A 22,086-nucleotide genomic window follows, 5' to 3' on the forward strand; every position below is an offset into this window, starting at 1 on the left:
AAGGCACTTTATTTTAAACTAAAGTATGTACCATTACGATGAAAAGGCACAAAGAAAAGGCACATGTGACTTAATCAGAAATGCACTGGATGTAAATGGCTATGAGAAAATCCCCCATGCCTCAGAGAAGCTCTATCCAATAGAGATTAGCTAGAAATAAGGTAGAAGTCATTAAACTTTGGCAATGCTTCCTGAATAATCATGTGAGTACAGGGTTTTTTAATGAACTGGATTAACTGAACACCAGCCTCTACCAGTATTTACTGGTTTTGCACTGACTTTTTGTAAGCATACATGTTAAATATTAAACCAAAGACACTTGCAGGCCTTTGCCCCAAAGCAGTCCCAACTTCTTTGTGAATGACAATGAATTATTAATACTACTCTGCAGTAGAGGTAAATAGTTTAAAAATCCGTTTGTTTGTTTGTTTTTCTGTCTTTGGCACCTCCTCTTTTACAACCACATTCATAGTCTCTCCTAATCTTCACACCACTCAAACAGTAAATGGACCAAATATCTGTTGAGCCATTTTATTCAATGCAAGGAAGCCATCCATCTTCCATCCATCTTTTTCAGCTTCAGAGCAAGATCCTGATCCTGACAGTATGTGCTGCTGGGATTGGAGGCACTTTCCAATATCGTTACAACATCTCCATCATCAGTGCTCCAGCTTCTGTAAGTACTGCTACTCTGAGAGCCTCTTCCTGAGACAGACACTTCTTCCTGTCCTCAGCCTGGCTCTGAACAGCAGCCTGCCACTGAAAACTAATACTAATACTGAGGGTGAGAGGGAAAGGATGTTCCCTCTCTATAATTCACATCTGAGGTACAGGACTTTGTTGTTAAAAAAGGACCAAGTGTTACAAGAATTTCTTCAAAAGCCTTGTTTCAACTGCTTTAGCAAATCTAATTCTAAAATTTTTCAACCTGCATCCCTTGACATTGCCTTTTTCCCTTAAATTCAACCTTGGACCCATGAAATACATTTTTAAGCTATCCAGGATAGCTAAATACAGCTACAAACCAGGTGCAACTTTTCAGCAGCTACAGTTTCACACTCCTAACCCTCTGTTAAAAACACATCTAAGAACTGGAGGCTATTTTCAACCACAGGTTTGGAGGCATGAACACTAAATAAACATATATCAATAAGGAAGACTTTACGTATCTCAGTGTCCTTCATCTCTGTCATGGTTATGCAGCATTATCCTTCCCTCTCGGTACATCCAGACGTTCGTGAACAAAACCTGGCTGGAGCGCAGAGGTGTTCCCCTGGAGAGCAACGTGGTGCTGCTGCTGCTGTGGTCTTTCACTGTATCTGCGTATCCCATGGGAGGACTCACTGGAGCTGTTACTGCTGGTCCCATGGCCATCATGTTAGGAAGGTAAGAGGATGCTGGGTTTTTAATTTAAGCTTTGCAGCTTCCATGAGTCCAAGAGGAATGATGAGCCCTACAGCACAGTACCCACCGTAGTTAAAAATCATGAGAATATATTTTCTATCACAGAGCAGTCTGCCATTAACATTCTGAGCCGTCAGGGACAAACTACCTGATATGGTGGTATTTCATGTCTCAAAAGCCAATGGGGAACATTTCTGTTCCCACATTACCTTCTCATCATATTCTAACTCAGCCGAAGTACTACAAGGGTTTCAGCTCAACCATATCACAATAACCACCTGCATAATCGCCATCATTTTTGTGCCCAGTTTTCTGCCATCCTTCTAAATAGGAAATCATGGCAGAACAGACCAAGGGTTTTTCTTCAAAACTATGAACTGTGGGAACTGGTAGGAATGACACAGGAAAAACAGACAGTGCTTGCAATAGAAGGTGTTGCATCCCACATCCTTGTGTCTCACAGGCTGTGTATCTACCTTTTTGACTGAAAAATCATTAATAAGAGAAAAAAAAACCCTGGCTTCTGGAGAATAGGTAAGGCAGTGAGCTCAGACTAGAGAGAATTACTGGCTAGTATGGGTCAGTAGAGCTATCCTTTTTTTCCTGGTTTTGGACAGAAATTCTTCCTGGAACACATGAAAACTTTTCATAAGGATCGTACAAAAACTTTTCATAAGAATTGTAAGTGGTTACAAGAAAAGCACCTGTTTCAACAAATTAGCGTTTTCAGACCAAAATACACACAACTTACTGAAGGAATATTCCTCTCCCTTCACATGAGAAACTGTGTGAGCGCAAGAGCCATGAATCTGGGTGAGGACCTCAGGGTGCCTTCTGCATGTCTAGGGCCAGCTCTGCAGGGACACCCTGTGGTGATGCTGGAGGTTGGAGATGACCCTAATTGTATCAGCCATACAGATTACCTGTCAGCGCTGATCCCTGTTATCATAACAAGACACCAAAACTGCTGATCTGCCATCCGCATACAAGGCTTTGGGTAACCAAGGTGTTCTGTGGTGGAGCTGAGCAGCCCACTCTGAGCTTTCAGGTGTGGCAGGTTGGATCTGCCATGTGAAATGTTTTCTCTGGTAACTAAACCTCACACACATGTGCTCACAATTGTATCTTTTCTCTCTGAAGGAAGATGTCTCTGCTGCTGAGCAATGTCTTTGTGATCCTAGCTGCAGTCTTGTCAGGATTCAGCTGAATGGCAAAATCCTTTGAAATGATTATGCTCAGCAGATTTTTTACTGGTGTGAATGCAGGTATGGCAACATAGGTATGCGAAACATAACAGGAGAAACATGATCATGAGCATCAATTAGAAGTAGAAGATTTTTAAATAGGAGTGATCCAAGACAATAAAGCAATTAATCCTCTAGTCTGACCACAAACATGTACATAAATGAGTTAGATATAAGGAAGAAGTTCTTTACTGTGAGGATAGTGAGGCCCTGGAACAGCTTGGCCAAAGGAGTGGTGAATGCTCCATCCCTAGCAGTGTTCAAGGCCAGGTTGGACAGAGCCTTGGGAGACACGGTCTAGTGTGAGGTGCCCCTGGCCATGGCAGGGCGTTGGAAGTGGGTTATCTTAATATCATTTCCAATCCAAACCATTCTGTGATTCTATGGTTCTATGAGGAAGTTTTATATACAGATTTTATATTTTGCTTCTAAAGACTTTTGTTTTAAAGAATACAAAGGCAGGGGCTTTGTATAATCCACATGTGAGTATTTGTATGTACAAAGAAATACAAAGAATAAGACTGAAGTCGCAGGTTTGGGTAAATAATAAGCACAGGTAGATCAGTCATTACATGGCCTGCAACAGAAGAGTCCAGTTGGCACCCTCTGGAGGTGGCTGACTGCATTCGTCCTCGTCTCCTCAGTCTGAAGCTTAGGTCAGCTTTTGTCTGCCTTGCACAGGTGGCAGCATGAACATTCAGCACATGTATCTGGCAGAAAGTGTCCCAGAGAAGCTCAGAGGAGCTGTGGCCTTGACCTCTGCATCGTTTACAGCCCTGGGGTTGGTGCTGGGGCAGATTGTTGGACTCAGGTAATGTAGAACAAGCAGCCCACTCTATACCTATCAGATCTTTCTTCTTCTTTTTCTTTCTTTTTTCTTTACCACCCCTCTCTTTTCTTTCCTTTCCAGTGCCCACATGCAGCAGAGGATGCTGGGCTCTTCCCAGGCTGTGCAATGTACTGTGCAAATGATGGATGTTTTTTTCTCTAGGGAGTTGCTAGGAGGGGAGGAGAGACGGCTGTTCTTTTTAGCTAGTGATGTGGTGCCTGCCCTGATCCAACTCACAGCTCTGCCTTGGTTCCCTGAAAGTCCCAGATATCTCTTGATTGACTGTGGAGATAAAGAATCCTGCATCTCTGGTGAGTTTAGGGTGACTGTTAGCCTGTCACTGAGCATGTGAGACCTACTGACTGGAGAGATAAATGGTGATCGCACCCATTAACATATGGCCCAGCACAGTCAGTCCAAAGCAGACTAAAATACAGACTTCTTTCCAACTCAAATATTCTGTTTGGTGGCTCTGACAGCCTTCTTAAATGAACATAAATGCTTTAAGCCCAATACCATGGCTATGTCACTAGTCAATGGATAGGGTTTTTCTAAACCAGAGGACCATATGTGATCTCTACCAAGTATGTAGTGCCATTAGTGTTTGTAATTGCTCTATCTGCTGCACCCTTACACAGTGCCCAGGTGCTGGTTGGGTATGTACTTGTATGAACAAACACAGTAATTCTGAATGCAGATGAATGTACACTTTTTTGCATCCTATTTTTGTGCACAATTTGATGAGAATGGTGCCACAACTTTTACATGTAGGAAATGTCATATGAAGTTCCAAATATGATCACTTCCTCCTTCCAAGCTAAAGAACATTCTATAATGTTAAATAATGTTGATCTATTGAGGTAACTGAAAGGCATCTTCCTACAAAAGACCTTTTTGTCTCAATGGTAGGGTCAACAGGTGTGGCTTGTGTTCACAATGGTGAATATGTTTTTTAACTATGAAGTGAAATAAATGCTCATTGAAGAGCTCATGACCAAATCTGAAGCCAACTCATATTAAGGGGCTTGCTTAAGTTCATAGCATGCAAGTCCCCTTACACAGAGCAGCTAAAATTAGTTTCTGGGAAATATGGACTGTGTACCAAGAACACCTTACACTGCAAGTTCTGCACTGCCCAGGGTAGTCACTTGAGAGCTAAGTGAGAAGCATGGCTGCTGAAATGGCACTGGTTGGAAACACTCCCCCATCAAACAATGGTGAGGGATTTGCACTCCCTTTCCCCCAAATCCTTCAAGTGGCTGCACCACAACTGGCAGCACCATGATCATAGACACTGTCCTACAGCTTTCTGCAACCATCACTTGCTACAGAATCCTTCACACTGCAGAGGAGGCAAACTGAAGCTAAAACTCAGAGGTTAAGAGGTTCTCTTGTCCTTACAGCACTGCAGAAGCTCAGAGGCAACAGTGACCTGAGTGCAGAGCTGGAAGAGATGCTGGCTGAACAGGCCGTTGTTAAGATCAGAGAGCAAAGAACCCTTGGGAGCTCTGCCAAAACCCAGCTTTGAGGTGGCAGGTGATGAGTATCGTTGTGCTGAGCAGCGCCATGCAGCTCTGTGGGAATTACTTGGTAAGCAGCCTGTCGTGAGACATGGTGAAAGCTCCTGGGTTTAACATTCCTGCAAACAAATAGTGGAGATCTTCAAACCTCAGATGCTTGATTCCTAAAGTACAACTGCACATTATGACAACATTCGGAGGGACACTATCAAAATAGCCCATATGACAGCACATTAGCCATTCTCTGCCTGGTCCTTCAGGGAAAATACCAGGATGTGTTTTCAGACATTTTCCCTTACTGCTTTCTCCTCTTTTCTCTCCCTAGGTGTATTTTTATGTAGTTTATGTGTTCCAAGAGGCTGGAATTCCTCAGGACACAATCCCGTATGTTGTAATCGGCACAGGGAGCTGTGAACTGATCACGTCTGTCATTTGTGTGAGACTCTTAATGCACTCTGCTGACATGCAGGCTCTGTTGGCAGTCTAATGACAAATCTAGGATTTACAGTGTTTTGTGCAGAGGAAGCCCAGCAGCCAGGCAGTCTCTCAACACTCATGTCCAAACAAGTTAAGCACTGTCTGAAATCTCAATAAAATATAAGTCTCTTGCTTCTTGTTAGTATGGATAGTGGCAGGGCTTAGGCTGCAGGTGGGACATTCTTATCTCCCCTGAACACCCTTCTTGCCTGACTCCTGTCAGCAGACTCTTTCCTTTGACTCATCTTCTTTTTAACTATGTCCTTTTTAAGGACAACATCCTTAAAAGTAGTTGTAGAGTGAACTAGGCACGGGGTATTGAAATGGGAAGAGGGAGCAGGTGGAAAATACACAGACAAGTTAAAAATCTTGCTTTATTTCACTGTGATGCTTTGTGCAGAACATGATTATAGACTATGCTGGTCAGAGGCCACTGGTCCTGGGGGAATATATCTTTATGGCAGGATGGGCCACTATCTTCATGGTTGCTCTGAGCCAGCAGGTAGCAAAATTTACTTAATTACGTGAAATAGAGTTGGGCTTTGCCTTTTATGTGACTGGGGTGTTCAGTGGTGGCAAATAGGTGTAAATGCCCTCACTGGTTTTCCATTGGTCTCTGTGGCTGTAGATTCAGATTAGCTGGATGCCTTATCTCAGCATGGCCTGCATTTTTGCCTATATCCTGAGCTTTGGAATTGGACCAGGTTAGTGCTTTCACTGAAACTCCTGGGTACTGCAGGGGCTTGGAGATGTGTGCAAGCATCTTACGGAGACTCTCAGACCCTCTTCAGCCACAGCACACTCAAAGGAATGAGGCAATTTCTGCTAGCAGGTTTCAGCTGTTCCATGGGGGCTTGCGTGCCTCTGGTTAAATCAGTGTTATGCAGGGGCTGCTGTTCTCTGAGTTGTTTCTCCTTACAGCCATCTTGTGATGGCTTTTGGAGGTGATTCTTGTCTTAAATGGACAACAAGGTTTTGATTTGCTGCCCAATCCATTAGGACTAGAGACCAGCATTTCTAATGCTTCACTTTAGAGATTGACGGCTATGGCAGCTGATTATTTACTTGCAGATAGCTGGAAGCACTATTTCCGCATCTGTTTGTTAGCTTACTAACATGCATTTTCTTGGCAGAATCCATTAGCTTCTATGGTTGGAGGGGCACTACACAGGCTATGTGCATGCAGTGTGTGAGCAGATGTGAGACTCTGTCCACTTATGTATGTTTGAAGGAAGGCAAGTAAGAAAAGAACCAAGCTTCCAGTGCCACATGCCACATGCCACATGAGTTGGCAATAATTTCTCATCCCAGTCCCTACAGTACCATAGGATTAAATTAATTATAAGCCATTCTCACAGCTGGGTGCTGGTGAGAATAATGTGGATTCCCAGCAGTTCATTCTAACATGAGAGAGTTTGAATAAGTAGCCAGTCCTTAATATTTAACCTAAAACTTCCCTACTGTTGTTAATCTCTATTACCACTTGTTCTCGCATTGATGACTAGTGAGAATAATTTGCTGAATAATAATCTAATGTTTACAGATACTTCAGGTTGGGTTTGTTTGTTAGTATGTGTTCTCTTGTTTTTAATATAATGTCAACAGTATTATTAACTTTCCTGCCATTTCTTTTTCCAGCTGGTTTAACAGGAGTTCTGCCCATAGAGGTGTTTGATCAAATGTTCTGGCCAGCTGCTTACATGATCTGTGGCTCTCTGCCCTGATTCAACCTATTTCTGGTTGGAACAGCCTTTCCATTCATTATGGTGGGTTCTCCAAAGCAAAGAAATTACCTGCAGCTCTTTAGTGTTCTGTACAAGAGGCTCTGATAGCAACCAGGAAAAGAGACAGGGCCTATAATAGCACATGCTGTACACATGCAGCAAGATAATGGACCCTGGCACCATTCCCTAAGGTGATACCTGAAATGAAAGGAACCAGAATTCCACAGTATCCAATCCTGTCTTATTTCCTAGTGTGGATTCCCATTCTACACAATTATATATACAGAGAAAGATGGGAAAAGACATTTTGAGATACTCTTCTTGCTATGTCAAATCTTCCAAACTATGCTTGGGAACTGTTGCATCCAGGAATGTGAGACCATCACCAGGGTGCACAGAAATACTCCCTGAGCGAAGTTAGCCCATGCAGAAACAGGGATTAGAGACCTATTTGTCACTGTACAGAATGTCACCAGATCTGTCTTGGTTTTTTCCTCCTCCTCAGAAAAGTCTAGCACATTTCTGCTACATCCCATTCCCTGTGGTCTGTGTTTGCACTGCACTCCTTGTTGGGTTTTTCCTTGCTGAGACAAAGGGAAAATCCTTCCTGGAAATCTCAGAGGAGTTCAAGAAACTGAACTTCAAAGCTCAGACCCATGAAGCTTTTTACAAAGGCCCTCAAGAGATCAAATCCACTGTGCTGTAGCAGAAGAAAGGAGGATGATACTTGGGGAAATTCAGCAGTGGCTGTGTTCTCTTGCAGGGACACAAAGAGAGAGGTAGGGTTAGGAACAGTAGGTTCTTAGGTTCACCTTGAAAAGATATACTTGAACTGATAAATCACAACAAAAGTTTAATAATCTGTTTTCAGGTTTTAGTGCTAAGTAGCACATATATATTTTAGAAATTCATTTTAGAAAATGACAGGATGATGCCGTATTCTCCTAGCATTAAAACAACACCATTCAATGCTTTAGCAAATTTCTTCTGAATTTCTTCCATATTTCTCCTCCTCCCAAACATTAGCTTCCATCTCAGAAGCCTTTCTTTCCTTGCCCCTGCATGTGAGCTCTCTAACACAGAAATTAATACAATTAAGTTCTGTTTTCAGGCACCAGATGAAATTCTCAGTACCTCGTCTTGATGCTCTCATTTTTTCTTTTATTAAGTGATTTCAAATAGACCCCTACTTGTTGAGCAATAGTAAGCAGTTAATTATTTTCAGCTATAAAAACATGTGGCAGATGGATTAGGAAGAAAGTTTCTAGTACTTGTTAAGTGGCTTATTAAACAACCGACTTTCGGTCACTGTTGTGCCAACTATTTATTCTGGACTGGTTTTCTTCGTGGCTTATTTGTTGTCTTCCTGTCCTGTGTTGTAAAGCACAAGTAATTCTCTAGTCCAGTTTATACTGCTCTCACAGACACTGCTGGTGCATCCTGTAGGGTTTGACATCTGCTTTCTGCTCAGCTTAGGCTGTGGTGAGGAGCTCTTATGGCAGCAGCTTATTTTGGATGTGGAGATTTAGATCACAACACAACATTCTCGGCAGGATGTTCTTGTCTCCAAAGAGCATATTGGAAAAGACCCAGATGTAACACTGTTACTCCCCATTTAATATTGCCTTTCACAGGCGCTGATTTGACTGGTGAAGTTTCTTTCTGTTTCTTCTCAAAGTCCTAATCAAGCCATCTCTTTTCTTTTGGCTTTGTTTGTATGACTATCACAGCACTGCTGATGGCTGCAGCAAAGAAGCCCACATACGTTTTCAAAATAAGTAGTTAAAGTTTCTTTCAGTATATTTTTAAACTACATTTTTTAAAAATACAGCATTTTTGAATGACAGGACTGTAAACACTTCTGGAGTATATGACTGTCGTGCTGGGCATGAGTGGAGCAGCACATCTATTTCTCAGAAAAGGAGTCTGTGCAAGAACTATTTTTCACCACCTAAGGTTTATAATAGAGGTAAAGTAAAACTAAACTTTTGTTCATTTGTGGTTGCTGCTGTTTTAGAAGTAATTCAAATACAGACATGGGCAAGAGCAGGTATCTGCTCTTGGACAACACTGAGATTTTGAAATAAGAGGATTTTGAGACAAGACAAAAAAGAGCAGGAGTCCTGGGAACTGCAGAGATACTTTTCATTTCTATGGTTCGGAGGGAGCAGTGAGGGGCAGATGGAAAGAGCAGAACACACAGTCAAAGCAAAAAAGTGCTGCTACCATCATGATGGTATCGAAATATTCTGTCATTCCTTTGGTGAGGATCAGAGAAATGACAGGAAAGAGCAGTGAAGCAAAGAAGACAAGGCAGTAGAGAAGACACAGATTAGAAAGCAGGGGATGAACCGGAAAGACTGCCTGGGCAGAGGGGGAGGCCTGGGAAATGCTGCTGGGACCTAAAGGGCAGAGAAGAACTGGTTAAAACTGGGAGAATTCCTACAGTGTCCAGAGGTCCTCACCTTGGGCACCTTTGTGCCTACTCCCATGAGTCAGTATGGTGCCTTTCCCCAGAGCCCTGGCAGGACAGGGCTGCATGTGGCGGTATGAAACACACCTAACATTCACAAATGATATACATTCACTTGACTGCCTGAGTTTCAGAGCCAGTCCTGCAAGTACATGTGTCAGGAAACACTAATACCAATTTCGAGCGTTTTTTCTGACTATGGCCCAAAATCAGGTGTCTTTGGACTGATGAAGCAAAGACAACCAGTGGTTACATTTTAATTGAAGCATTTAGCAAGTTGGTTAACTTTTTCTGAATTAAAACACCTTCAGCTAAAAAAAGATGACACTTTGTTCGGGTCAATTTTCTTACTATGCGAAGTATTAGGCAAAAATGTATCTTGAGAAGTGATCCTCAGGGACTCATGGTTCACATTAGCATTTACAGATTAAAGAACCGTGCACTGTTGTATTGATTAAAAAGCATCAGCATCTGAGAAAAATAGTTACTACTGCTACTATAGACAATGTTCCTCTGCACAAGCCACCTCTCACTTCTAACCCAGTGGGGGTCGGGGTTCTTTTGGACACCCCAGCCTGTGGAACCACCTAATGCAGCCTCTCACCAGAAGAGGGAATTTCCCCATAAGCTGTTTGAATAACCTGAAAAAGCCTTTTAACAGAACTATCTTGGAGATTGCCAGATAAAAAGGCCTTTAGAGAATTATGGATAAAAGTAAAGGTGTAGTTTATTTATTTTACAGTCAGGATTTAAAACTGAGATTCAACTTTCCTAGCCCCTACCATATATTATAGGGACAGAGAACTGAACTTTAGGCAATGACCATTAATTACTCTTAAAGTGTTATCTGATCCCATAATTCAGGAGTTGAAAGGACAGGCTTAGTCAGCCTTGCCTACGTCAGGCTTCAGAAGGCTTTGCTGTATTGAGGTTCAATGTAGCAGTCAGGAACTTTTCCCTTAAATGAGATAACTGATTACCCAACTCATGACTTGGTCAGTCCAAGCCAGCCCACTCTAGTTTGCACCAGTCCCTGGACTTTGGCTTCCATCAGTGCCTTTTTTATGGTCCTTTACTCATCTGCTGCAGCTCTATTTGTCTGTTAGTTGCTGTTGGGGCTTCTCTTCCCTAGTGACCTGGCATGAATGCACAGCATGCCAAAACTATCTGCGGTTTCATCAGTAACCAATTCAATAATGACAAATCAAATAGCAAGAAATTCATGACAAATTAAATGGAGTGTAAACACCAAGAAAGAATGAAATGACATGTTGAAAAATTATCTCAGGCTCCTCTTTCTCTATATACAGAGTGACTCTTTCAAAAGTAACCAAAGAAAGTGTTAGGACCTAAGACCTAGGCTGTAAGCAGAGAAGACTACCTTTGTATGTAAATTGGTATATGATCGTCTTCTTTTTCTTTCCGAAATAGAATTTGGGCAGTATATATTTTTTTCCTTACTGCTATTCTAAAAGTCCTGTTGCATAAAAAGAGTACAGAAAGAAAAATATATCTGAATCAGATATAGTTCAAATAATAGCACAAGGCCATATCTGAAAGACATGAAATGTCTTGCAAGGAACTGTTTTCTTAAAAGCAAAGAAAACTGGATTTAAAATCACATTTCTATTTAATGTTTGATACATAACAGGGAGTTCAAACAAACCAAGGGAGTTCAGAGCACAGCAACCAAAAAAAACCCCAAACCATGATTTGCTAGATGGAGGAGGGCTGGAAGACTGAAAAAGTCCTCCACGATGAAAGAGTTATCAGTGGGAGGGATGGGATGCATGATCACAGTACTGTGTTGTATTCTTAAGCCTCCTATCAGATATAGTTCAAAGAAAGGATGAATAAACTATAAAACCAGGAATGCCCTTCAATCCCCAAATGTTTATCTAGTCTCAGCCAAGTCACTGAGCAAAATATTCATTTGGGCGAGATAACAATTGGGAAAGGAGGAGGAGGAAGGACAAGTAGATGGAAATCATGCACATTGCTCCATCTCCCACTAGAAGTTACTCTGTGATAGTGCAGATTAAGGCAGCCAAAACTGAAGACAGAAGCACTGAAGTGTGTAACTGGGTACTGGGAGGCAGCTACAAGCTTTGCCTCTCCTCAAATTCCTCACTGCCCTGTGCTTTAGTAACTCTGGTCTTCTATTGCACACTGTGCTGGCTCCTTGGTGTCGGGAGACACAGGTGTGTGGCATTGCTCAGGCTGTTGAAGTTGTGGAGGTGAGCAGGACAGTGGGGACATGTCTGAATAGCTGTACTAGCTTTGTGTGCTGCTTTTATTTCCTGCCAGAAAATGAGCTACAATCTCTTCCTCCTGGCTTTTGTCCTGGGTATTGGTGGAGCTTTCCAATATGGGTTGCAGATCTCCATTATCAATTCTCCTGCTGAGGTAAGCATGGACAGCTCATGCATTGAGCTACCAGCATGAATTACAATGTTCTTATGTGTTTCTGCCTCTACATGCAAGCACTAACTTGTTCACTTCTGCTTTCAAAACTAACTGTGGTTTCTTGGTTCTAAAAGTAGCTGCTATTGCTCTTGTGTTTCATGGTTTTTCAACATCTGTCTGGTGTGACAGAACTGAGAAAGAGAAGGATGAGTGATATTGATAGAGTCAGCCATTTTCCCCTTACTGAACTGGACTGCTCACAGGGCATTCTCCTCTTTCCAGTGCTCAGGGAGTCCTTTGTACCATTTGCTTGGCCACACACACTAGGTCTGTAAGGTGAAAAGGGACAGGGATGGACTGTAGCTCTAGAATTGAGGTCAGCTCTAATACCTGCAGCTGGAAAAGCAAAATTAGGGAAGGTATTTTTCATCCTGAATGGTGCCAAGGCCACTCTCTTAGTGGCACTCACAGTTAATATATTTATTCACTGCACCTTGTTGCTAAAACATTAACACATGGGATGTTAGTGACAGAATTGCCTTAGATTTCACTGGGGCTAAGATTACAACCAAGATGTCAATAGAAATGGATCAAAAAGACAAGTAAGTAGGTAAGACAAGTAAAAAAGTGGTGCAGTCATGCAAAAACATGTTGACTGAGTCCATTGTTTTCTGTTCTTATATTAAAGTACATCAAAAGTTTCATTCATGAGACCTGTCTGAGGAGATACGGCTCTTCTCCCAGTGAAGAGATGATTACTTTGATGTGGTCCTTCGTTGTGTCCATTTACAGCATTGGTGGGCTTCTGGGGTCCTTGTCTGCTGGATATTTGTCTGTTAGATTTGGAAGGTAGGAATAATGATTACGTTAGTCTTTCTGTTTAGAGCCACAACTGTCGTGGGAGAAACACTACTTGTGAAGTGGCACTGTAAGCAGTCCAGAGCTGCTGCAGATGAAAAAACAGAATGGCAAAATCTGCCAATGACCACAGAGAAAATTGTACCCTCTCCCTTATAAATTCCAAAGCAAATCCAGTCTAGAGAAGTCACTTGAGGAGTAAATGCATTTTAAAGTGAATTTCACAGATGACCGCTCACAAAGCTTGTTCCTCAGTGTAGATACTGGCTCCACTAGAGGCATCAAACTAGCATCAGTCCACAACAAAGTTTTCCCATTCCCATTTCCCATTTACTTCACTGCAGCTAATCTCAAAAGCCAGCACAGAGTCTTTGACTTGGTACAATTTATACAACTTCTGTAAAGCTGTGAATGACACAGGGACATTATTTATGCTCATATGAATTTAAATGAACTCCAGGAAGAAGGCCCTGCTGTTTGCCAATATCCCTTCCCTTCTGAGTGCAGCTCTGATGGGACTCAGCCAGCTGTGTGGATCCTTTGAGATGATTATCATTGGAAGATTATTTGCTGGAGCGTGTGGAGGTAAATCAGCATTCCTACCTATGGCATTAAATAGTTGGGAGAGCAGTGACTGAGGGACACAAGGATTTACCAGTCTGAGTATACACATCACAGATTTTTACTAAACTCTGCAGAGGATCTGCTTTCTGAATGCATTTTTAACTAAATAATAAAACACCAACATCATTAAATTAATCATGTATGACATTTCCATTCCTCATTCTTTTATCTTTATATCCAATTTCCAGACAGAAAGTACTGCCAACCTGTGAAAAAGCCAAAGCATGCAATATTTCAGGGGAGCATGCTCACTCAATAGAAAGCTGACCTCTTATTTCTGTGGCTGCTTGTTGTGACTGATACTGAATTCCATATTACAAACAAGAGGATGGCTTTCAAGCTGGGCAATTCTTATTTCCAGATGCCTCAGAAGGTTACATTGTGTCCGTATTTTCAATCCCTGAGCAGTTGGATATAGATAATACTTACCAGCAAAAATAATTGAGAAAGGATAACTGAGCAAATGGAATATAGAGCATTTGTTAACTTGCTGGTTTGAAGCACAAATTAAGGCACATATTATCCTGAGTAGGCACTGACATATACAATTTAAGATTAAAGGGAGCAACAGCAACACTCTCTATGTGGCTGTAGGAAACACTGTAGGAGAAGGCCCACCTGCTGGAGAAGAGATTTCCCCAGGGGAACATACTTGCTTGATGAAAGTTTTAGGAAAGACACAAGGCCATGGTACCAGGAACATGCTTCATATCATGCAGAATGTGCAGTGCGGTGAAAAGTTATCCTGGAGCCTCACCCTATATGCTTTGCCCCTAATGGTCCACTCCAGAACACCAGACCTTTGGGAGTTTGAATTGCCCTGACAAACACTTGTAATTGCAGGTTCAGCTCTGAACATCCATCTCATGTACGCCGGGGAAAGTGCCCCGAGGAATCTCCGCGGGCTGGTTGCTGTAACCGCTTCTACTGCCATCGCCTTTGGAAAATTTGTAGGATTTGCTCTGGGCCTCAGGTAAGGGGGTCTGAGACCTATTTCATTTCTTCTTTTATTAAAATACATGCATACATAAATGCAAGCCTATGGCTAGGCAAATCAGCAACTATTTTCAGACATGTTTTCAGGGTATCCTATGCAGCCAGACTGAATTAGCTCATTCTGAATTTCTGACTTACATCATTTGGAAACAGAAATCATACCAAATATTTAATCCTGAACAATGATGTTGCTTCCTAGCAAAGACATAAAAATACTCATAATAAAACCTTCACCAGATTCAAATGGGTTTTGAAAGAAATCCATCTTTTGTGAGAACTGACCTTTACTTTTAATTTTTTTAGAAGGAGCAGGGAATATCAGATCCATCCCAACTTAATTGAAAATACACACAAACCAGCACACCCATGAAACCAGAAAACTGTGGTGGATTCATTCCCCCCTGCACAGGCTCCTCTGCCTGTCCTGTGCCAAAAATGGTCTGTCCTGTTCCCCTGGCACATGTCTTTCTGACCACAGTATTCACAAAAAACCAGGAAACTCAGCAGCTGCTACATGGGGCAGTCAGTACCAGGCTGGTAACCCATGGATCCTGTCTTGCAATTTGAGGCTCTTGGGATCAGCAGCAGACGGATAAGTCATGGCAGGTTCTTTCTTCAGTGCCTGTGCCAGAACACAGTTCACCCCTGTGGGCTCCAGCTGTGCAGGAGGGTGCAATCAGCAGTGCTGCACTCACCACTGTGCAACAGGGGGCAACACTGTGTAACTGGTGTGCTGCGGGCAGCAGCACTCTGCTCTCCCCTTCCACCTCCTATTGAGGGTTTCATGGGCTGAGGAATGCTGGAGACTGCTGGGTGAGAGCTTCCAAGACACCCGCAGCAGAGCCGAGGGACCACAGTGTGTCTGTGTGTGCTCACATGGTTGTTCAGCTCCTCTTATTCTGCTGGTTCTGTTTCAGAGAAGTTCTTGGAGTAGATGCTCTCTGGCCAATTCTCATGGCAGTCAATGCAATTCCTGCCCTCGTTCTCCTTCTCACCCTCCCCTTCTTCCCAGACTCGCCCCGCTACCTGCTCATTGACAAAAAGGACAAGGAGGGGTGCCTCAAAGGTAAGGAAATGGAGCACAAAGCATCCATTTCAACAAAAAGTGGAGAATACAGTAAAGCCCCACATGAGACTGGAAGACAATACAGCTAGGAAAAACACTCTTGGTCTTTTGGCTCTGAAACCACCTTCCGCTTTAATGAGAGACAGCCTCCTCTGGTTTGGTATTAGTGCTCTCTTGGCACTCGTATTTCCCTTACCCTCTGCCAGGATCCTCTGAGGGATGTGATTACACACAGCTTGCATTTCCATCAGTACAGATTCTGCCCTGAACAGTCAGGTTGTGGATATGGTACCTTCTGGCTCTGTGTAAGAAAGGGATGCTCTTTACTGTCATACCTTATCTGTAAGAATTCCAGTTCTTCAATAACCCTAACACCAACTACTGACATAAACAGAGGAACAACCACTGGGGGTTTTTAAGTGTTGAAAAAGAGAACTCTTGGATGTAGACTTATTTTTTAAAGTAGGAGTCACTTTTCCTTGTCTGTGTTTTGGTGTATACCTTAGAATTGCACCTTTAGCAGGAGGGTATTCAGGGGAGGAGTGATTTACATTGAAACACAGTAAGCAGCTACTGGCCAAAGCTGAGGTTGTGATTAAGACTTATGGGTAAAAATAGACAGAAATTAACTGGGTATGTGTCTAATCTGAACCCAGATCCCTAGAAAACTCACACAAGCAAAGAGCCTGAAGCTCAACTAAGACACTCTGCAAGGCAGGAAGTAACCCTCTGAATTCGTCTGCTGGTGAGCTTGGACCAGGAGTCATCTCTCTTCCTCTCCTTCCAGCTGTGAAGTGGCTCTGGGGAGATGGTGACCATATGGCTGAAATAGATGACATGGTGGCAGAGCAAGAAGCCACCCGTGAGGAGAAGGCTAAGAGCATGCGTGATCTTTTTCGTGACAGACCTGTCCGCTGGCAGTTCATCACTCTTTTCCTTGTTGCCTCATGCACACAGCTAATTGGCTCCAATGTGGTATGTGTGCTACTTTTCCCTGCTTTTTCTGCTTACTATAGTCTTTTACCATGGAAGTCTGGGACCTGGGATAAATTGAGAACTTTCTTTTAGCAACTGCCATGTGAAGACGTCTCTATGAATTACCCTGTTACGATAAAAGAATGGAAGGGGATAAAATAAAATCGCAAATGCCAAACAAGTAAGGAACAGCATAACCCTCTCTGGGTCTCTGAATTCCAGAAGGCACTGCCCAAAATTGTTCAGCCATCTCGGTACAAACTGAGTCAGGCTGACAGAGCATTTCCATACTCCTATCTTTGGGTTTCTTTCTAAATCCTTTAACTTTGCACTTTTTTTTTTTTTTTATTATAGACAATTACAACATCCCAGTAATATATGTAACAATTACTGATATATATTCTAACTTTTTTTTTTCTGGAAATATCTCTATGTTTCAGTAGATAGTATTGAGTATGAGAATACTTATTGTATAAAATGAGCTTATAGTGAAAGCATAAAAGTTACAAAATCCAGATTAATTTTGCAAATTCAGAAAGACTTCAAGATTAGAAAGACCCCTTTCTACTCTCACTGGTGCTGCAATAACTATATCACAGAGGACCAGTAGAAGCTGAGCATATTAACAGTAGAATTTATTACGCTTTATGAGTGCTTACATCTATCAAAATCTTCAAGATTATGTAGAAAGAGAATTTAAACCATTTGGTTATGTACTGTCCACATTTCTCTATGCTCCTCATCCAAAGTGCACAAAACACTAAAACATGTGAAAGATGTCCGATAGAATTATAACCTGTAACATAAGACAAAGGTAGCACTATAAGCAAAAAGAGAAGAAAAAGTTGTATTTGTTACTGAGTTCAAGACAGAGGTGCTTGTAAAAGCTGTTCTGCACAAGTAAGCCTCATGAAAACATTGAGGATTAGTTACTGAAATGAAGATTTTCTCTTTTGTTAAGATCTGATTAGTTATTTTCTGTCAAAAAAGACAGAAGCTACTGTAAACATGAGCACATGAGTACAGCCTTCACACCTTTCTGTTCTTCCCAGGTTTATTCTTATGCATACAGTGTCTTCATAAATGCTGGAATCCCCCCTGCTCAAACCCGCTATGTATCCCTCGGAGTTGGGATCACTGAGATCCTCACCACACTGATGTGTGTAAGTGGCCCTTCAGCTGAATTTCATTCTGTCGTAATGCATGGTTCACTTCAATCTTTGGAACTACTGTAAATGGACACTCAAAAATCAAAAGTTCTGCAACAAATCAACTGTAGTATTTGCACTGATCACGCAAAATCCTCTCCACACACCCTCCAAACATGGGCATACGCAATTTATGGGAGGAAAGGATTTTCTCTCAAAATCATGACCCAGCCTCAGCCAACCTTGGGAGTCCCAGTTCCCCCCTGTAGGAAAGGCAGATGACAGTCCCTGTGTTTACCTGTTGGTAGGACATTGTGTCTACTTGTTGGGAGGCTATAGGATTCATGGCAATTAACACTGTAAGCATTTCCACTTTGCTGAGCTCCTTGGCTATCCTTTGCCACCAGAGTGCCACCTCAGATTTCCTCTGCCCAGACAATGCTCTGTGCAGCCCTGTACCTCTCCACGTTCTCCCTCTCCCTGCAGTTCCTGGTCCTGCTCAGTCCCCCCGGACACCTTCACTCACTCTCCCAGAGGAGGTACTACATGGCAGTCTCTTCAGAGATTCCCTGCCTACCTGGTGAAAGCAGCTACTGGATCAGCTCACCAGTGCCTGTCTTAAGGTCTGTCCTGTGTCCCATGGATCTGACAGCATGTTCTTCTGGTTGCAGAGTTTCCTAATTGAGCGTGCAGGAAGGAAGACACTGCTGTGGAAAAGCTACACTGTTATGGCCTTAGCTTTAGGGCTCCTCACAGTCACGCTTTCACTACAGGTAAGATTCCACTTACGCATTATAGAGCTGTGTCAGGTCTTGACGTTTTATTATATGGCAGATATCATCACCATTTCCCTCCCCCCAACTCACTTTTTAGTCAGAGTAGAATTATTTTGGGGGCTAACCATCATTCTAACAAACAGGGCTGTTTCCACCCATGTACATGCAGATTAGAGCCAATGGCGTTATACAACCATGATCACTGTCAAGATTATCTCCTTGTGAAGTTTCTGGAAGTAGAGGAAACAGATGTGTGTGTAACATAGACCTAGTTAGCATTGATGAATGTTTCTAATGGAGCTGGATAAATACAATTTTAATTTCTGATATTATTTACTTTTCATTTCCTACCATAGGATTCCTTTTCCTGGGTACCATACTGCTCTGTTGCACTCATCTTTATTTTCATCATGAGCTTTGGCATTGGGCCAGGTTGGTATTTTGGTATTTTCTACTGGAATGGTTTCATATACTCCTTCCTTCCTCACTTCAGCCTTTAGGAGAGGTCCCAGGTATAGCTGTTCCACAGTTAGTGTGAATCCCTACTCCTGGTTCAGCGCAGGGGTAGATGTTCCCCTCCAAACTGTGGTAGGAGGTAAAACTTCATTTCACATTGCATTCCTACATGTCTTCCTCCTGAAGAGCCAAGCAGCACCTCAAACACTTCCAGGTCAGTTAAAAACATTAACTTACATGGCAATATATCAAGTGTGAGTTGCAGAAGCATCTTCCAAAATTTCTAAACTTCCTTTTTTCTCCAACATGGGGTTTTTTTCAGCTGGAGTATTATGCTCCTTGCCCACAGAAATATTCATTCAGTCATACAGACCAGCTGCTTATGTTTTCAATGGTACTATAAACTGGATCCAACTTTTCATCCTTGGACTTTTGTTCCCTTTCATTGTGGTAAGTAAAGTAGGGTGTTTTGTTTCAGTTCAGAGGAGATACGACCTTTCTTGAATCCTGAGCATGCTTGTCTTTTTCAACACTTTAGATGCAGGACAGCTCAAACTAATTGCAGTTCTGATGCTTCTTTCTTCTTACCTAGATATCTAGAGAAAGTGCTAGATAAACTGTAGATAAATGCTGCTAATGCTATATGCACAGTTAGAGTGTGACACTGACAAACACTGAAGCAATGACAGAGGCACCAACAACTGTCACAAGTTACTTGAAGCTCAGCACTTCTCTAGATTGTCAAGCAATGACATTCAATTTCTGCTGAGCATAAGAGCTTTCCTCCTTAAAACAGGAAAGGAGAATTAATTCATCTTACCACTCTGTGCCATTTCCCAGGTGGCAGCAAGCAGGATTTACATCGAGTCCCTGACCAAGTTTTTTAATAAATAGAAAACCAGAAACTTCGTATCATAAGAGAAAGAAATCTAGATCAATTTATATGAACACATTTTGTCTCTTTCTTTTCCTGTAGGAAGGTCTTGGTAGTTTCTGTTTCATCATTTTCTTGACATACTGTCTGTCCATGGCTATCTTTGTCTTCCTGGTGATGCCAGAGACCAAAGGAAAGACCATACTGCAGGTCATGGAGGAGTTCAACCACCTGAACTACCGTGGAAAGAAGAAACAGACAATCCTAGAGCAGAGTAACTGCTCAGTGGTGACTGTTACTAGACTTTAATAACAAACTCTCCACTCTTATTACTGTAGTGCCCAGAAGCCTCACTAAACAAGAGAGAATCCATCTCTCCACAAACAGCACAAAAGTGTATTTTAAAAATAATCACTTGCAGTGCAGGATGAATTTGGTGCCTCTCTCCAACTGCTGGAATATGAGCTGAATTCTATCCTCTGCAGAAAAAAATTACACACAGTCTAGAAAGAAATAAGATGTTTGTCAGTCCCTGCAAGTTAGCAGCTGTGTAACTGAGAACACAGGATCTCCTACTTTCCTTACCAAAACCAGGACTCCACAGTTACTGGAGGAAGTGAGTGTGGAAGGTTCAGATGTACAGCATACTTGTGAAAAAGAGAAAAAGAAGACAGAGCTTTCACATTGAAATTATTTGCTCCTATGAACAAGCCAGTGCTGCTGAGCTTTCCCAGAGAAGGAGCTTCAGTCCACATGAAAACAAGCTCTTTAACCCAGTGGAAGAAGAGTACCCTGCCTGTCAGTAGGCAGAACTGGTATGCAATGTTTCCGCTTCTTACAATTAGACTTGAGAGCAAGTACAGGGTATGAGGGCAACTACGACTTTCTTGAGGAGCTTATGACCACACTTCTGTGACTTGCAGCATGGTCTTCATCCCTTTTATTTTTTTTTTTTTATTTTGAGGAGGGGGGAAGTCGTTGCTATGTCTGAGAAAAAGGGTGTGGAGGAGATAAAAGCTCCTCGTGTAAAGGAGACACTATGCTAGAGCAGTGTCCAAGCATAACCTGTCACCTCAAGTCAAACCTCTTGCTTGGTAATCAGGTACATTGCCTAGATTTTAGAGATTCTCCTATTGGGACGAACAGGGATGTGCCAGCACTGCAAGAAAGCAAGACCAAAGAAAGTAGAGCTGCAGGAAATCATGAGTGGGCTAATCCAGTGGGCAAGTTCTCCTTCATTATCAATAACTATGTAGCATGTCTTCAGCCTGGAGCTATTTCATGTCAGAGAGGAGGAACACTGGGTTTCAATGGGATTGCGTTCCCAAGAGTACCTGGTACTGGTGAGACAAAAAAGAGTAGTGCTCTTCCAGGAGAATCCAGTCTGTATGTCTGAGTGTTTGCTTCTCTCTCCAGGCCTCTGAATACTCCACATTTTAATGACAAAACATCGTAACAAGGGCTTCACTTTTTGTATTCATTGCTGTAGGAGGTGACACATTCTTGCTCTTCATGCTTTACAGTTTACTGATAAGGAAATAAAAAAGCAGTGGGTAAGAAAACACATCCTACTGATCATGCCTGGATTTGGTTTTCATTGATTGAAGAGTCAGGGACTCAGAAGAGAGCCCATCTTCTGGGACTGTGTTGTTGGGATCAAGGAATACTGTGTCTGTCCTGTTCTGGAAATGAGATCTTCACTACTGACTGTTGCAGATGCTGCACAATAAAATTTGCAAAAGGACCTGAGTATTGAGTGGTAGTTTCTTTCACAGCCCTAAGTCTGTGCAGATAAAACTTATCTTCACATCAATATGGTAGCAGTGCCAAGAGGTAATGTCAAGAGAAGTAGACATCCCCAACACAGTCATCCTTCCTATGACAATTATCGTATTACAAAAGAAAGCTAGACACAGTTTATAGTTTCAAGGCCAGAGAACACGGATTCTGCAATACCACAGCAGAGCTGACTCACATTCCGTGGGGGAAAGAAGGAAAAAAAAAAAAAAAGGAGACAGAGAAGGAAAGGATAGGTAAGACCTTGATTTTTCTAAAGTCTTTATTTGCTCTGGTCTTTCTCAACTATATTGGTTGCCAGTGAGGAAGTTTTTAGTGTCTTACAAGACACTAAAGGGGTCAGAAGTGAGAAAGTGCAGTGTATCATTAACACTGCCATCAGCTAGCATGGATTGGGAATAAAGGTTTAGAGAGGTACTTGTGAATCTGCAGCATATCT

At 42.2% G+C, this 22,086-nt stretch overlaps 2 protein-coding genes across 2 annotated transcripts; both read left to right on the top strand.

Moving 5' to 3' along the window:
- Nucleotides 1-577: 577 nt before the first annotated feature.
- LOC104401502 (solute carrier family 2, facilitated glucose transporter member 11-like) lies at nt 578-7,904 on the top strand (the record flags this gene model as incomplete). The annotated part of the gene is given in 12 exon segments (XM_010018816.1): nt 578-675; nt 1,222-1,386; nt 2,545-2,669; nt 3,330-3,459; nt 3,640-3,788; nt 4,881-4,955; nt 4,958-5,067; nt 5,323-5,433; nt 5,875-5,976; nt 6,103-6,178; nt 7,113-7,240; nt 7,704-7,904. Coding segments are annotated over 12 exon segments (1,470 nt in total), but the record flags the coding sequence as incomplete, so codon positions are not given.
- A 4,077-nt stretch (nt 7,905-11,981) lies between these two features.
- LOC104401218 (solute carrier family 2, facilitated glucose transporter member 11-like) lies at nt 11,982-20,159 on the top strand. Its single transcript, XM_010018812.1, has 11 exons — nt 11,982-12,077; nt 12,766-12,926; nt 13,396-13,520; nt 14,403-14,532; nt 15,473-15,621; nt 16,409-16,596; nt 17,649-17,759; nt 18,416-18,517; nt 18,877-18,952; nt 19,299-19,426; nt 19,953-20,159. Exons 1-11 carry the CDS (start codon nt 11,982-11,984, stop codon nt 20,157-20,159), a joined length of 1,473 nt encoding a protein of 490 aa, XP_010017114.1.
- Nucleotides 20,160-22,086: the final 1,927 nt, after the last annotated feature.

This window comes from Nestor notabilis, unplaced genomic scaffold (assembly GCF_000696875.1).
Source record: "Nestor notabilis isolate BGI_N333 unplaced genomic scaffold, ASM69687v1 scaffold27707, whole genome shotgun sequence".
Classification (NCBI taxonomy): Eukaryota; Metazoa; Chordata; class Aves; order Psittaciformes; family Psittacidae; genus Nestor; species Nestor notabilis.